Source organism: Coffea arabica, chromosome 9c (assembly GCF_036785885.1).
Source record: "Coffea arabica cultivar ET-39 chromosome 9c, Coffea Arabica ET-39 HiFi, whole genome shotgun sequence".
In the NCBI taxonomy this organism is placed as follows: Eukaryota; Viridiplantae; Streptophyta; class Magnoliopsida; order Gentianales; family Rubiaceae; genus Coffea; species Coffea arabica.
This window is the reverse complement of record NC_092326.1, coordinates 472,027-490,090: the sequence shown is the minus strand read 5'-3', so window position 1 is coordinate 490,090 and position 18,064 is coordinate 472,027. Positions and strand designations below refer to the sequence as shown.

Genomic DNA, 18,064 nt, shown 5'->3' with positions numbered 1-18,064 from the left:
GTGGCAACAAACGCTAATAATTTGATTCAGTCTAATTGACTAAAATGTTTTGGCAAGGTAGAGTGTTCTGAAGAAAGGTTTTTGTTTCCAAAAACTTTTGAAGATCTTGCACCAAATACTGCAGACTGCCACCTTTCCTGCAGAAGACACACACATTCTCTCTCTCTATCTCTCTTTCTCTAGAAGAATATAACTCGTCAACTTTTATGGTTTTACCGGGACATGAATGGCACTGCTAATTTGCTCCTCCCAAGTCAAAAATGTCTGCTAGCTTCATCATCCTCGATCAATTCAATCCAAGAACTGGTTAGCAAGATATTTAACCCAATATAAAGGGTCCCTAGCCTGCTGGAGAGTGGACACCCCACTTGACATTCAGTTCATATCATCATGGCTTCCTTTCATAGACTTCTTCTCTTATTTACAATACTCTGCATCTGCACAGCTGAATCCGCAGAGCTTTGGAGTCAGTTTTGCAATCACAATTCTCAAATAAATAGTACCCAGTTGTCAGCAAACATCGATAGTTTATTGGCTGAATTGATGTCAGGAACTGTCCAGAATGGTTTCAGCACCATCTCCTACGGCAAAGCCGAAGACCAAGTCTTTGGCCTGGCACAATGCAGAGGAGATGTGAGCAGCGAAGACTGCTCGAGCTGCGTTGAAGATGCATCAAAACAAATTCGCAAACTTTGCCCAAGTCAATCTGATGCTCGAATTTGGTATGATTACTGTTTTATGAGATATGGTACCAACAAATTCTTCGGACAAGTTGATACATCAGTTGGGATAATCTTCTACAATGTTGAGAATGTAACCGATCCTGATTCTTTCAACAAAGAACTGGTAAGTTTGTCAGATAAGATCAGTTCAGAGGCTGTTAAGCCCGGAAACAAAGGGCTTGGGAGAGGAAAGAAACAGTTGTCACCTTTTCTGACTTTATATGAACTGGCTCAATGCACTAGGGACCTCACGCCGCTTTCTTGCGATCAGTGCTTGGCCATAGCAATTGGGAACTTCCCTATCTTCTGCAATAACAAGAAAGGATGCCGAGTTCTCCACGGTAGCTGCATCGTCCGTTATGAGTTATATCCGTTTTTCTTTCCTCTTGATCCAAAAGAGACCTTAGTCAATATGCCTCTAAAGTACTACCACTCGTCTACAGTACACAACCCTTAAATAAGTTAGATGGTTGTTATATGGAGCGAGTCAGCTCTACACTGAATTGTATGCTCAGTTGTTTCTGTACTGTCATCATCGACAAATCCCTGTGTGACCTCGTTTCCACGATCAATATATATACTCAATAATCTGTCATGCCATTGGCAGGGCAACTGATGAATCCCTCCCTCCCCATACGCAAATTCTTCACTGATGGTTTGCCACAAACGTTTCAGTTTGTCGTGGCAGGCTATGCCACAACATGCGGGTAAAGGGTGGGAATGTGTTTTTATTTATTTCGCTATGGTTGGCCATGGAATACCCTTTCATCACTTCTTCTTTCCCTCCTAACAAAAAAAAAAGACATTGAAATGAAAATATATAAATGAGAAATAGAAAATGCCATTAAAGATTTGGTATTTGTAGTCAAAAAAAGATTTGGTATTTTTGTTTCTTATTTATTTGTTTTATATTTCCCTTCTATCTTTTTTGTTTCTTATTTATTTTTTTATTTTCCTTCCATCTATTTTGTATTTAGAAAAAATTAATTAAGATTTTGTAAGCCAAAATATAGGTTTTCAAAATCATCTCTTCTCTTCCCATAGAGAGAGAAAGAGAGAGAGAAGAAAACAGAAAAAAGTAGCTAAAGGACGAATTTATCAATTTATTAGTTTGATTTTAACTTTTTACGGTTGACCATTAGTTTTAATAGAAGAACAACAATGATATTTTAATGTAAATTATGATAGGGTTATATATCATTTTTAAATCATAGGGGAGTAATGTGATAAAGCAACAAACCAAAGGAGGAGTAAAATGTAATAATAAGGGTTAAATATAAAAAAGCACCTCATGGTTAAGTGAATATTCAAAATAACTCCCCATAGTTTAAAAACATATAATTTAACTCCTTATGGTTTTTTTTTTTTTTTTTTTTTGCAAAACTTCAATTTGTGATTATTGTTATTAACTACTAGATGTATTGAAGATATACACTTTTTTTTTAATAAATGTAGCAATATTATTGATTCGAACCAAAATTTACAATAGTAGCAGAAATTACGCAAACCCAAACCCTATCACATCCTGAACTTCCTAATTGAAGGCACTCCTAGTTTATCTAGCTGGATTGCACCACGAGCCATCTGTGGAATCAGTCGGATGTGGTCATAAACCCTAACCTTATGCTCAGGGTGAGCTACTCCCACATTAGATAGAATATCAGCAACATTGTTCGCCTCCCTGTAACAATGAATTATCCGCGGGGATTCACCCAGCAACTGCCAAATCTGCCCCACCTCCCGCCGAACATGCCAAGGACACTGAAACTGCTTCCGCAGAATCCCCACCAAGACCAAGGAGTCTAGCTGGATGCCCACATTACCAAACCCCTTCTGACCACACTCGCGAAGCCCAATCAACAGGGCCATAGTCTCCGCCCGTAAACTAGAGGTAACTCCTTATGGTTTGAGTTAAAGTGAAATTATTAGTTTTTCTGTTAGATTTAATAGTCAAATGGGTATAGTCAAACTTTTTGAATGAAATCAAATTGTCCTTCAAAGCAATGCCAAAATGAAGCCGTGAGTAGTGCCTTTAACGAATTCAATCGAACCGAATACTTGGTGCGTTTGGTGTTCAGACTCTGTTTGTATATTATACCAACAGTATTCGAGTTTAGCTCGAATATTAATGAATTGTAAATATTGTTCGAATTTGATTCATTTATTTATATAAATATTCGAGTTCAAACTCCAGTTCGGCTCATTAAACTATATGAGTCAAATTCGAGTTCGAACTTGAACTCAAATTTGGTTTTGAAGATGATTTAATTATATTTTTAATAAATGATACATTATGTAGAATAAGTTTAATTGTATTTATTGATTTTTAAAAATAAATAATGCTAATTTATGTATAATTACTTTTTTCGTAAAATATAATATATATTTAATAATATTAAATGAATTTACTTTTATTTTTATTTTTATAATTATATATATATATGTATTCATAAACTATTCGAATAGTTCGCGAATAGGTTCTTATTCGGCTCGATTATTAAAAGAGCCTAATATTGTGTTCGAACTTGATTCGTTTATTAAACAATCCTAATATTGTGTTTGAACTGGATTCGTTTATTGAACGATTGAGTTTTTTCGAACTCGAACGAGCCGAACTCGAACACATTCGCAAATAGCTCAATTTGTTAAAGCTCTTGCCGTAAGGAGGTAAAATGTAGGTTTTCAAATTATAGGAGTTAATATGAACATTTGCTAAATCACAGGGAGATTTTTGATATTTGGCCCTAATAACAATAAAGAGCAAGATAACATCTTGGGGAAAAAAAGAAAAGGAAAAGTTATATTTCCACATCCGAGAAAGCTATTTCGAGCTCAACCATCCACATTTCAGTTAATAACCTCTTGGAATTCGACTTTTCAGCTCAAAATCTAGGTCCAAATATGTAAAACATTTCCAAGGGCACACGCATAGCTTTCCAGATGAAGGCAACCTGAAACGGTGAGATATGCCTGGCGAGAGAAAAAAATCCTCCGAGAAATTGAGCTTGTCTGCTCTTAGTGATTTTTCAGATTTTGCCTCCTCTCTTGCTTCCAACTGTGCTACAAATGAAGGGTTGATAGTATCAAGGCTGACACCGGCAGTATTATCCACAATATTTTTGGTTGTATTACTGTTTCTTTGTTAAAAAGAGTTGTCACTTTGAAATTTCTTGCTGAATCCTTCAGTGTCCATGGATGTAATCACGGGCACTTGCACGTAAAGAACCATGATTCTGGAAGAAGGTATGAGTTGCTTGATTGAGAGCATTATTGATTCGTGTGATCACATATGCAACCTGAAATATTTCCAACAAATTACTCAAAATTTAAAAATTGGAGTGTCACAATATCAAGGCGAAAGGGATCCTAACTCCCAAGTGGATATAATGTACTAGAAAATCTGGTTGGTCTTGACACTCATTCTTTTACGTTTAATGATTTGACATTTACATTTTTACACTTGATCACCATCGAGATAGGTAAGTGTGCACTTAAATAGTATTACTATATGTATAGCACCACGTTTATGTACACATATTGAATAAATTCCTGATTTCGCATTATCTGCCTCAGCTACCATATTAGCCAACAAAATGTTAATGATATTCGACCACTTAAACCACTATTCTTCATCATCAATTGCATTTCTCAATATTACCACTTTGATAATTTACAGCATAACAATTGCTCACGTACGATAACAGCAAAATATTGAGCATCATTCTCTCTAATATTGTTAAGGAAACTACTAAATCTCTTCCTTGTACCATTTTATCACCTGTTCATAATAAGTATATTTTGGACGAAATTTACGTTAAAAAAAAAAATAAACCAACAATGACGATGACCTCAATTATATAGTGAAGAAAATCAACGCATTACGTCTGCGCGTTTGTATCATCTGTTAAGTTATGATTGCAGATGTATATTGGTGGCTGGTAGAACTCTACTTGTGGTTCTACATGTTTAGATGCCTTACTATTTTTCGATATTGCAAGGATTTAGTTGGAATTTGGGGGTCTGTTTGTGGGCAATTAGAGATTTAGGTGTGAAAGATTTGGGGGTTTAGAAGTGGAGAATTTGTGGGTTGCAGGAATTCAGGTTTTTTCAATCCAAATTTAGGGACTTGGTTATACAATTAGTAATTTGCAAAGATATAGAAGCAGGAGAGACAAGGACGGAGAGACAAACAGCATCTCATTTGGCTTACAACTTCTATTTTTAAGGCACCAACGAAGAGCGACAAATTACCTATTTACAAATTTAGTAAAACATACACTCTCTTTTTGAATTTTCATTCTTTCTTTTGCTATATTCCAAATTTTTTCGAAAATTTAACAAGTGGAGAGAAGAAATGAATATTTAAAATCAGACCTCTAGGTCGTGAGACTTCGACATGAACCACTAGATTAATACCTTATCAATTGTAAATTATCTCAATGCGGCTAATTGGTGACTTTTACCTCTTGTGATGTCATATGCATCTTATCAACCATATAAAAAAAGATTACATTTTCCACACCGATTAATGCGTTTAATTCCTATTCTGTTGAAACATATTTCATGCTGTAGATCATCAAATTTCATAATTAATGATAATCTTGTGCAAACTAGATACATTTCGTCCAATTTTAAATTTGATTTATCCTATGGTTTTTCCATAAGAACAATGAATCAACTAGAAATTTTAAAATATCATTCAAGAAACTTGTGAATGAATTTTCAACTAGTTTTTGGCTGGAATCCACTGCGTACCTTACATGTGATCATATTTTAGGGAGAAATTGTCAAATCACATTTCACATAATCTGATTTATAATTCCTCAATTTTACAAAATAAATTTTTTGGTCTCTCACATTTCATTAATTGAATTTTTTTCTCTCACATTTCACTAAATGAAAATTTTCATCTCTCATTGATCATGTGTACGAACAGTTTTTTCTTGTATTTGAAAATTCATATATATGTGTCTATTTAATTTCACCAGAACAATATAAATAACATGTAAGATATCTATATTTAATTTCACCTAAACAAGCTAACTGTAGGTGTAGGTGAAATCAAATAGAAATACATTACATGCTATTTGTACTATTCAAATAAAATCAAATAGATATATACATGAATTTTTTTTTAAAAAAAAGATATTAGTAAATATGATCGATCAATGAGGGATAAAAAAAAAATTCATTTAATAAAATGTGAGAGACGAAAAAATTCATGTTGTAAAATGTGGGACTATAGGTCAGATTATATGAAATGTGATTTGACAATTTCTCCTTAAAAAATGATTGCACAGGGTGAATTTCGGCCAAAAACTAGTTAGATACCTAGATAGGGAGCAAATTTGATTAATGTGAATTTGTAAATGACATAAAATTACACTTTTAAAAGTAAGGGACAAAAAAGTCATTTTACAACATGTGAGGAATGTTTTGAATGATTTTTCCTTTTTTTTTTTGGTTTACAAATAATGAGGTTGAACTTAATTTCACTTTTATTTTTGCATTTACTAATATTTTTTAGCATAAAATATCTAGTCCCATTCACTAAAAGGGTTTAGAGTAGCTTTGAGTGGAGTTGTAGATACAGCAAGAAGGCATCATTAGCATTTAATTGGACATAAATAACCACTATTCGTACTTGTGCCTAAGAATAGAAGCAATTATGCATAAAGACATACATGATCACGCTCCTGGAAAGCCTTGTTCCTTGCTTATTATCTTTCTCAGAAAAGAACTTGAACAACAATATAATGAGTTAAAAATAAAAGTGACAACCAAATATTTACAGCACAGGTCTACGCACTCAAATCAATTTTTTATTTTGAATCAATCTTCTATATACTAATACTAGGCTTGGTTGCATCACAACTAATTTTATTGAATTTGAAATCCAAATTTGCATACGTGACATACATCCAACTACATTAATGTATACACTGTCCTTTTATTGAAGATTAGTCCTTTTCTTGTCTTTTTTTTTTCTCTCAAATGTTTGTGGTACAATTACAATTAATTTGAAGCCATGTTTTTTATGGCTATCTATCCAAGTAAAACACAAGTAGCATTCTAAGTATCATTGCGATGGTCAGGTGCAAATCTAATCCTATGACATATATTACAGTAAAAAAGGGTTTGTTTAAAGAGTGTAGGGGTACTTGTTTTTAATTTTTTTGTAAAAATAAAATTAATTTGAACAAGTGTCTAAATATATGCCTACGACAAATGTGAATTTGAGCATTCACATAGCCAGTCATATATAATTTTGGTATGCTAATCAGTGTTCACTAACCTCCTGTGAAAAAATTATAAGAAAAAAAAAATAAATGAAATCTTGCAAGTAATTATGAAAAAGTAAGATGAATCGATAATCTATTCGTGTATTTTTATTCCTTCATTGATTCATTGCATACCAAGTACAATGAGGCGTGGAAGACTGGTATTTTTCCCCGAAAACATTAATGTAATTTAGTTTTCGGCCGTAGGTCCACTTCGTCGACAACGATCTGTTGGATCGCAGCCTCTGCTGTAAGGATTCTTTGAACGTGCCGGTGCACAATTTTGTGGGTCTTTCCGGTTACATCTAGGATCATCTCCCTTCATAGCACCTCCTGAGATCGATTCAGCATATGAAGATGGTGCAGTTAACAGAAGTGCAACAAGACAAAGCAAAAGGACTTTGTTGCAAGTCTGCACCATCTTGAATAAAGAATCAGATGATTGATTTGTTTTTTTTTTTTTTCAACTAGCACATGTCTTGGGGTTTATGTAATGATACGAGATCAAACAATGCAGAGGCTTTGCATGTTTTGTGGAATAAGTTGACGGTCAGAATCACTTTCTAGAAATAGAAACTAAACATGAGGTATTTAACTATTTATTGGTCACTGAAACCATTTTTTGCGTAGGGAATGGAACATGCAGCCTCCCATGTTTTTTTGGAGTAGAAAAAACAAAAAAAAAATAATAATAATAACTTTTGAATTTTAGATACAATAAAAATATAGATAATAGAAACTTCTAGAGAAGAAATATACATGAATCCTCAGCCCTCCTCCATAAGGCAATTATCCGGCTAGCAGGTCATTGAACTTCTCTAGATCGATCTGTATGTTATGCTGGATGGAAGAACAATAAATCTCAGCCAAATGTCATTGATCATACATGCCTAACCTGTTGAACATTCATCTGACAGCCTATGAACTCAACTAACCAAATGTGGTTGATCATAGGCGCCTAACCTGTTGAGCATTCATCCGACAGCCTATGAATTCAACAACTTTGATGTTCTCCCGCTTGTATCTTCATGAATTCCAAGTGTGCTTTACCATGGACCTTTGCTGCAAAGAATTCCCTGATGAACTTTTCTACTGGAATACTACGAAAACCTGCTGGATTGTGTGGTCCAATAAGGCTGCGAGCAGGGGCCACTTCTGCGTCTAGGTTAGAGCTATAAAATGTAGCAATAGATAGCCGTTCTCTGTCAGAATTCACTGTTGCTCTGTGCTCAATACTCCGATACAAGCCATTGCTGAGGATCTGTGCAGCCAAAGAAGACATATGAATAGCATTTTCACAAGCACCAATAAGAACAAGCACTACAGTTCCTGTGGAAAAGCTACATGTTCGAGAAGTTTCTCAAATAACGTCTACACTATGCTCACCAAGAAAAAAGATTGATGAAATAGTTGAAATGGTATTCTCATTGAAAGGCTATCAAGATATATACCCTTGTCCACAGACCATTCTCTGATATCCTATTTAACACGACACCAACCTTCTATTTATGCGACAAAGAGTATGCAAGTTCCAAAATCACAATAGTCTCTAATTTTAGTATGTCATAAGCTAATTAGCTTCACCTCTATTATGTCACCAACATTGACTATTAATGCATCTGGAAGTGGCGTCTCTAATTTTAGTATGTCATAAGCTAATTAGCTTCACCTCTATTATGTCACCAACATTGACTATTAATGCATCTGGAAGTGGCATTACTGGTAGCCATCTTCCGTCTTTCCGTATCTGGAGGCCTGGTGTTCCATTCAGCTGAAATAGAATTGTCAAAGCATCTGCATCTGAGTGCGGATTGAAACCAATTGCCATTTCTGGCTCTGGGCATGGAGGATAGTAGTTCATACGCATAGACTGTACACCATCACTAAACAAGCCTTTCAGTTCCTCCTCATCAATCTTCAGAACCTTAGCCATTTCCCTTAATAGTGTCATGGCTAGGATTTTGACTTCCAGAGAGTAAGCTTCCATTGCATCTCTGCAATTTTTAAGAGAAGCTAAAAATTGCTTGTTAACAAGATATCATCTCTCTTAAATTAAAAATCTGTAGAAAGCCAAGCGGCGCACAATTTCCTTTGAGAAACATTTCATTAAACAAGCATATATTGACTGTTATTAACAGTCCTTGGCCTTGCTCATTACAGCAGCTGCACTGTGACTGACAAGCAAATTCATGCATTGAAACTAGAAAATTAAACTCTCAAACTCATGTAATGTTACCAGATTACCAGTCCCTATATTGCACAGCGAAAGGGTCAATACCATTCTATTCATATAACTTTAGGCTATATATTACCTGACTTATAAAGTTTCAGCAGAAAAACTACATAAGAATAAGAGGAGGTGGAGGAAAAGAAGAGAGGGGAGGGAGTGGGAGAGAGAGAGGACCTGAGTTTTAGGGGCAGCTTTTCGAATAATTCCACTTTCCTAAGTTTATCAGGGAGGGTGGTTATGTAAAACATGTCTGACCAGTCAAGCTTCTGCTCCTCTGATACAACAAAGAGCTGCCCAAAGCCCTCGTGATTCTCTGGCTCTTGCCATAAGGCCTTCTTTTCCTCAAAAGGAAGTTTGAAGAAATCTGTAATTTCATTCCTCAAGCAATCTAGCAATGAAGTAGAAACTCCATGGTTTACGACCTACTCCAGGAAACAAGAAACAGAGTCAGAAAATTCACCTATTAATAGTTTATAAAACCTGCTCATCAACAAAAGTAGGACCAATGATAGGTTTGGGTGCATGGTCAATTGGACCAATGATGCTACACTGTGTTCAGGATACAACCACATAGATGACCCTGATGGAACAGGAGGGGTATTGGCTATTACCCAATTGATAATAGGCTGGGCCGACCTGATTAACACAGTACAAAATATGTCCTTAATCTCCCTATATATAAACCCCCTAACTCCAGGTGACTACACATTCAATGTTCCCTTCAGAACTATTCATCCATTTATCTCAGATCTGACTTGAGGCTTGAAGTGACCTCAGTTAAACCTTGGTCATAAGTGATTATTTGTGCAGACTCTTATAGCATCAAGGTTTTCTGCATATCCGACCTGATTAGCTCACCATAACATAACAACAGCTCAACTCGGATAAAATCTTGCTTCTTTAATAGACACTAACAGTTGGGTAAGGACTCAATTTTGGCGGAATATTACATGCCATAAGAAAGCAGGACATGATACAATCCAGTCCACTTTCCTCATCTAAGCAGTTTCAACTTCTAAACAATCCAATCATCCAAGAGGAATTTCACTCATCAAATTCCTCAAATTCAAAAGTGAGAGGGCTAATGATAATTTACCTAACAAAGCGCCCATATACTGGCTGATAAAATTGGAAATCAGGCATCTTACTTGAAACTCATGTTAAAGCTTTTTGGGCTCCCAATATACTACATACTCTTGCTCTGATGCAGCTTCAAAGCACCAGTTTCCTATAACCTATGGAAAGCATTTACAGTGCGTAAAGAAAGCACTAAATATGGCGATAGGAAAGTGCACAGAACATTTTATTACCTCTAAAAGTTACACCTAGCTACGCCAAGAAGCCTTACAAAGTAAGAATTGGATATAAGGTTATGCATAAAGCAAATCCAATTCAAACAAATTACAACTTTTTAAATAAAAGAATGAACCAGGACATTGTTCACAGCCATGACAGAAACACCTCCAGCGTATATCCAATCTACATGAACTGCGAAAAGTATGTTGTTTTACAATATTGAGTCAACACTCATTTTCTCCATATGCATTTCCTTTGCCCGAAATATAGATTCACATAACATAATAGAGTAGACAATTTGAAAGATTAAGCATAAGCTCTGTAGACATAGAATGTTAAGCTGCAATGAAGTCAAGCTGCAGCAAGACTCCTCAGTTAGGTTTAGATAGTTCTAGCCTTTACAGAAATCCCCTGCACATTTGCTATCAACAATCAAGATTACCAAATCCAAATATCGTATTCTAATAACCGTATAATCCAGCATATAATCTCGACCATCCGAATTCAAATACAGCAGTATCCAATGTCAACTTCCCTCAATCTTATTGGACTGCAAAAATATTTCTCATCAATATACTCCATAAATTCGAAATTGCAGAAATTTTATTCATGAGATATGTCAATAGAATCAATCATCCCACAAGCTCAGCTCAAGACAGGATATCAATTACACAGTCAGCAAGAGGAGGAAGAACTAAATTAATCTAACCTGGAAGAATCCCCAGTCCTTGCAAGCTAAGTGAAGCTTCTCCAACTCAGAATCCATGGAATTTTCAGACAGCAATCTCTCAACATCGATGACGGGTACTGCTGGAAGCGAAGTTTCGTGAGAAACAATGGGTGATTCTTCGTCGTGATGAACGTATCGAGGTGGGATTTTTGAGATGGGCTGTTTGGCAAGCTCCTGGACACTGGGAACTATGAGGGATTTGCCAAAGTTGACGAACTGTAGAGGTGACTCCTCCATGGACTGTTCGACGCCAGAGTCCAGACGTTAGAGAGCAAGGGATTGGGATTTGGGGCGGTCCAGACGTTATCAGAGGATCCGTCCCTGAGCAGTCCTCTTATTTCCTATATTGGAGCAGCAGTGAAGAAAAATGACATCATTTCACTAAGTGGACAGAATAAAAAAGTGAAAAAATGTATTGAAATCTTAACGGTGTCCGTTTGAGACAAACGGATTGATTCAAAATTCAAATAGCAAATGCAAAATTTTGAATCAACAGCATAAAATGAAAAGAAAAAGTCGAGAAAGCATGGATTCATTCTTTTGTACACCAAAATAAGTCTTGCTATCTTTACAGGTATTTGCCAAAAATAATTGAGAGATAAAAATACAAACATTGAAGGGGGAGGAGAAATTTAGAACACGTTTATGTGAAGAAGAAAGGAGACCAAATCTATTGAGAGAAAGCCAAGCTCGTGAGGCATTTTGAGTGAAGATAGAAGGATCAATTTATCTTTGTAAACATCTTTGGGAGGGAATGCAACAATTGAATGAGGTTAAAAATTGTTAGGACAATTTCTCGACATCCTTTCCAGGGCAGGCAGCAAAGTAAAAGGGAATAGAGGAAATACATTTACAACAGTCTCCAGTTTTGTTTCTCATGATTGTTTTGTTATTTGAATATTAAGGGGCCCTGATATTTAAATCAATTTAACAAACTAATGCCAGTTAAAATAGTTAAATCCATAATTGTTCAATTGTCTTAAATTAGTGGTGACTAGCATGATTAGTTTCATGTTAGGAGGACATATGATGTAATTTAAATAAATCTTGATAGTGTATTTATTGATTAGAACAAAACTTTTCTAGTTTCTAATGCAATCAAGAAATTAAATTCTATGGACGTACTTAGGTTTGTTTTTTGGTTAAGGAACTAGTTAACAGGGCGTGCCTTAACTAACAAGACGATAAGGAAAAGTTGGTTGTCATCGCATGTTTGGCAACTATAACTTATTTATTAACAAATAGATGAAATAATTATTACATCAATGAGTAGTTGTATGAACCACTTCCGTAGTTATATCCTTGGCTAGAGTTTCATTATTCCTAATTTAAATTTAATTCACTTCTATTTAGGTATTTTTATTTCTGTTGAGTAGTTATTTTTAATTTTAATTTTTTCAAAACCTCCCAATTGGCATTGCTTGGAAAGAAACAGATTTTTCTCCCAATTCCTATGGAGATGACCCTACTTACCATTATACTCGTTTATATCTTATCATGAGTGGGAGTTTATTATTGCACAGGCCTGATGTCTGTCAATCTTTGGTGCCATTGCCAAGGATTGGCATTGGTTAATTTGTTTCTTTTTTTAGTTTATTTTATTATATTTTATCTAATTTTCTAGTATTTTTGCTAGTTTATGCCTCATTCTTTTCGTACAGGTGATTTAATCTTCGATCCCGAGGTTGAGAAGATTGCGCGTAGGCTATGAAGAGAAACCAGAATACAGAAGAGAGAGCAGTCATCTATTGCGTCTCCAGAGCTTAATTTGACTGTGGACTTATTGGATTCTTCAAGTGACTACTCAAATAATTCTGAACGCGAGGAAGCTATCATGGCAAATAACAATCGAACCTTGAGGGAGTTGACTACTCCAGATTTAAACCAGTAGTTTTATGCATTACTTTTCCTGATTTTGCTGAAAAAGTAATGTTTGAATTGAAATCAGAAGTAATACACCTTCTCTCTAATTTTCATGGTTTGTAAGATGAAGAACCCCACAAACACCTGCAGGAGTTCACAGTGGTCTGCACAAGTATGAAACCACTTGGTGTTACTAAAAAGCAGATTAAGATACAGCATTCCCTTTTTTACTAAAGGGGGCAACCAAAGACTAGCTACACTACTTGCCAACATGGAGTATCACAACGTGGACAGACATGAAAAGAAAATTCTTAGAAAAATACTTTCCTGCGTCCTTGGCAGCCAGTCTACGAAAATAGATCTGTAGCATTAAGAAGAATCCCAGGGAGTCTCGCTACGAATATTGGGAAAGATTCAAGAAGTTGTGTACCAATTACCCCCAACATCAGATTAGCGAATAACTTCTCGTCCAATACTTCTATGAAGGCCTGCTTTATAGAGATAGGAATATCATCGACACTACAAGTGGAGGTGTTTTAGTGAACAAAACCCTACAGGAAACATGGGAGCTAATTGAAATGATGGCTGAAAACTCCCAGCAGTTCGAAATAAGGGAGGACATTCCAACTTGTCGAGTGAACGAGGTAAACATTTCATCGATGTAAGAGCAATTGGCTGAGTTAACTTCTACAATGGAATCATAGTAGATACTTCTAGAGAGACAGTACTAATTTGTCACTTACTGCAGGATGATAATAGTCAAAAAAATCTGTTTGCAAGAAGTCTGGCATTTTAAAATGCTTTATGAAATGAGAAAACTTTTCTCTACATTGTTGGTCTACTCCTGCCCCAATAACCCAAAACAACTATGGGAAAATTCAAAGCACCAGAGAAATTGAACATAAAGCTCTATAGCAAATAGATGGTTTTCTACAAACAATGGGAAAGAGCATACGTTCTTACAATTTAGTCTCAACTGATTTCTCTTATAAGAATGTAGAAGACCAAACCCGAGAGTTGTGAGCCAAAAAAAGCATTCTTGTTACACCTCAAGATTTGAGTGGAATTAACATGCTTAATGAAAAATAAAAACGAGCATTTAAAATCATCACTGAGTGAATTTATTCAGGAAAAACTGGCTCTTTCTTCATAGATTGTCCTAGAGGAATAGGGAAAACTTTTTTTTATAGGACTTTACTGGTAGACATGAGAAGCAATACTTTGTTGCGCTCGCAACCGCCACTTTAAGAATTGCGGCTTCTGTCCTACGTGGTGGTAGAACTGCACACTCTCCATTTAAGATCCCAATTGATATCTCCAAGGATACAACATGTAGAATTAGCAAGCAAACTTCTCTAACAATGATGATTAGAGAAGGAAAACTAAAAATTTGTGATGAAACACCAATGTGCAAGAAAGTAGCAATTGAAGCATTGGATGACTTATTAAAAGACCTCATGGATTCAACTAACATCTTTGGGAAAAAGTTGTTGTCCTAGGAGGAGATTTTAGACAAACACTTCCAGTAGTTTGAAAGGGAACCAAAAAAGAAATTATCAGTGCATGTCTAATCAATTCTCCAATATGGAACAAACTTCAGAAATTAAGCAGAACTAAAAATGTGGGAGCAAGATTAGATCCTACATTTATAGAATTTTTATTAAAGATTGGAGATGGGACAATACACACAAAGGTTAATGATTTAGTAAAAATCCCACATTCTATATTAGTTCCTTACACTAGTGAATCTAATACACTTCAAAAGCTGATTCATATGGTATACCTTGAAATCACTGATAGATTAGAAATCTCATCTTCTTTGTTAAATAGAGCAATATTAACTACAAAAAATTCATTTGTAGATGAGATAAATGATGCTTTCATAGACAAATATCCAGGAGAAGCAATTGAATACTTAAGCTATGATGAGACATTAAATAAGAATCACCAAACTGAGTATGTTGACATGCTGAATACATTAGCTGCCAATGGTCTACCACCACACATAATAGTATTAAAACCAAATGCACTAATAATTCTCTTGAGAAATCTTGATCCAACTAAGGAATTATGCAATGGCACAAGGCTTACAGTTAAATTCCTTAGTAAAAATATCATTCATGCTACTGTTTCATTAGGTGAATTCTCTGGAAAAGATGCCTTTATTCATAGAATTCCAATGCAGCCACCAGCTAATGACCAATATCCAGTCCAATTTCCTATTCACTTGTGCTTTATAGTGACTATTAACAAAGCATAAGGACAAACCTTAGGCTTTGTGGGTATATAATTAAAAGAACTTGATTTTTCCGACAGTCAACTATGTGTTGCTCTTTCAAGATCAAAAACAACATCAACAATTAGAATACTAATAAAACCAATATATTTTTTATCCCACTAGATGGACAGAACAAAAAATATGGTCTATAAAGAAGTACTCAGCATACAGAACCACCGCCAAAATGTACATTCATAACTTATACCTCTTAATATTTTTATAGTCTTTTCCTCTGCACGCTGCCCTTTAACTACTACAATTATTGTTTCTTACATAAAACCATCAAATACTGACTATATTTGATCATAATGCAATTCAAATTCCTAGACGCATTTCAACTCTTTTGGACATCAACAAGAAATCGGAGAAATGGATAGTTCTTGTTCAGGTCATTGAAAGGAGCCACTTTCAATACACTCAAAAAGCTCCACCTAGAAGACTTCAACGATTCATTCTCACTGATACTCAGGTATGTCACTAACTATTACACTCTTTTATCACCTACTATAATAAACAACTATAAACTAGACCTAACTCATTAACATAGATTTAGTCTTCAATCTATACATCACTGATACACATTAGAATGCTCCTTCATGTTCTTATCACTTAACTCATTACTATACCCAATAAATGAGACACAGGATGTACACTACATCTAAAAAACAGTAAATTAGTCATGACAGCAAATGTCATACATAAATGACAACAAGAATTTAGGTCAACCTTAAAATAATCACCTTGTGAATATGGAATCAACCTTGGATTGCAGAAACTATACAAAGTTAGCATTAAAAGTTGACTATCAAGTACACTTCTTAGAAGCTAAAACTTTATTTCATGCTCTCATTATTTAGTTCTTAGAAACAGGGAACCAGTATCTCTTATAACTCATCTATAATTCATAACCATCTTACTGTATACTTATTCATCCAAAACTATACATGTAGGACACACAATAATCTTGCCTTGTACTATACTAATGCAATTAGAAGCACTAAAAACAGGGAACTAAAGTCTCTGCAACAGCTTATGAGAATTGCATCTGACTCTTCAGAAATTTGTTAGTACCATACCAACGATACTATGTTTCTGGTGCGACTATTATCAATGCTGCTCCCACATATAGAGTGAACGAATATCCCTATTTTTGGGTCCTTCACCGCTCAACTTTTATTAAGCATTACCTCAAGCCAATTCCTCCAATGATTCCATGTCCTTTGACCTTTGACAACCTCTCTGATGCGCATAAATATGCAAAATTTGACACTACTCTCATAAGTAAGTACTATATAAAAAACATACCTCCACATAATTTTATACAACGCTATATTCCTATATACGTTAATCTTTAACTTAACACTTCAAACTATAGGTGTCAAGGCACGAGTCATATATGCCTTCCCTCAAAAAGAAATAACTCCAAACTCAGTCACAAGAGACTTTGTGATTGTAAATGAAGAATAAGATATTTCACTTCCTTCTACCATTTAACATATGTATTACACTTTAACATCAACTTTTCATTAAATCCTTTTTGTTCAAAGGAAAAAATTGATACTCCTTACTCTGTGGCATGAGTTCCAAGAACATGAAGGCAACATGCTCACAAATGCCATTGTCACTGCTCTTATGATCTTTGCTATGAGAGTAAAAGTTTCTGCCTGCAACAATAAGCCCCCTACTGTAAGAATTCTGTATGCCTCATTGTTTACTCATAAAAGTTTGTTTGATTATAGCGGTTAAATTCTTTTCACATCTTTTTTGGATTTTGGGGATTTGCTATTAGATTCCTTGGCTAATGATGTTATGTGGTTCTTGAGGTTATAGGGTACATGAATAGCGTCTTTGTTGGTAAATTATATGTTATGTTTGCCTGGCATATTGATTGTACTATCAGTTTTGGTTTGTAAATTAGTTCATAATTCTTTTTGTTTGGAGGGTAAAGGTGAGCCTAGGTGTTCTTGCAAGGTATTACCTTTCTTTTTTCCCCTCATGTTATTAGCTTTTGGTGATGATTTATCTTTGGATTGATTGCTTAAAGCTACTAGTCTTGTAAGTGTTTTAAGTTTTTGTCTAAACAAATAATGCACCTCTATGTATGTTTTCCTCTACGGATTGACAAAATAACTTCTTTTTCAAAAGAATCCGACTGCAATTTCTTTCAGATTTGATTAACTTGCAGAACTAATAAAGGGACACTTGGCCTATATATTTCAGCTATTTTCTTAGAATTCTCATGTTTTGTTTCCTGGATGGTTCTTCTCCAAACTGTTTGGTTTGTGATTTTTTAAACTTGCAACATATTAGAGTTACTAGGGTAAAGTTAAAACCTTTAGAGATAAGGGATCTCAGAAGAATCCGAGTGTAATCTCTCTCAGATTTGATTCTTGCAACATATTAGAGTTACTTGGGTAAAGTTAAAACCTTTAGAGATAAGGGATGTCATAAGAATCCAAGTGTAATTTCTCTTAGATTTGATTAACTTGCCAAACTAACAAAGCGAGACTTGAGCCATCCATTTCAACTTTGATTTAATTCTCTGCTTTAATAGGTCTCTCATTAATAACAATAGGATTATCATGCATTCTCATCAATCCAATAGTCCATCAATTCTTCATACACACATATAATTAACTCTACAAGCCTCAATTAATAATCCTA

The 18,064-nt window shown here is 35.0% G+C and overlaps 2 protein-coding genes across 3 annotated transcripts; one reads left to right on the top strand and one right to left on the bottom strand.

Annotated features, from left to right (window-relative positions):
* The first annotated feature begins 390 nt into the window (after positions 1-390).
* Positions 391-1,322, top strand: LOC140014038 (cysteine-rich repeat secretory protein 55-like). The gene has a single exon (XM_072064347.1). It carries the CDS (start codon positions 391-393, stop codon positions 1,177-1,179), a length of 789 nt encoding a protein of 262 aa, XP_071920448.1. The 3' UTR covers positions 1,180-1,322.
* A 6,370-nt stretch (positions 1,323-7,692) lies between these two features.
* LOC113707723 (protein SRG1) lies at positions 7,693-11,621 on the bottom strand. Of its 2 annotated transcripts, XM_027230016.2 has the most exons (5): positions 11,239-11,621; positions 9,408-9,655; positions 8,673-8,997; positions 7,967-8,264; positions 7,693-7,843 (listed from the first exon to the last, which is right to left on the bottom strand). In XM_027230016.2, exons 1-4 carry the CDS (start codon positions 11,494-11,496, stop codon positions 7,998-8,000), a joined length of 1,098 nt encoding a protein of 365 aa, XP_027085817.1. In that variant the 5' UTR covers positions 11,497-11,621; the 3' UTR covers positions 7,693-7,843; positions 7,967-7,997. The 2 variants fall into 2 exon arrangements, with proteins under 2 accessions (XP_027085817.1, XP_027085816.1); XM_027230015.2 differs by having other exon boundaries at positions 7,693-8,264.
* Between the last annotated feature and the right edge of the window lie 6,443 nt (positions 11,622-18,064).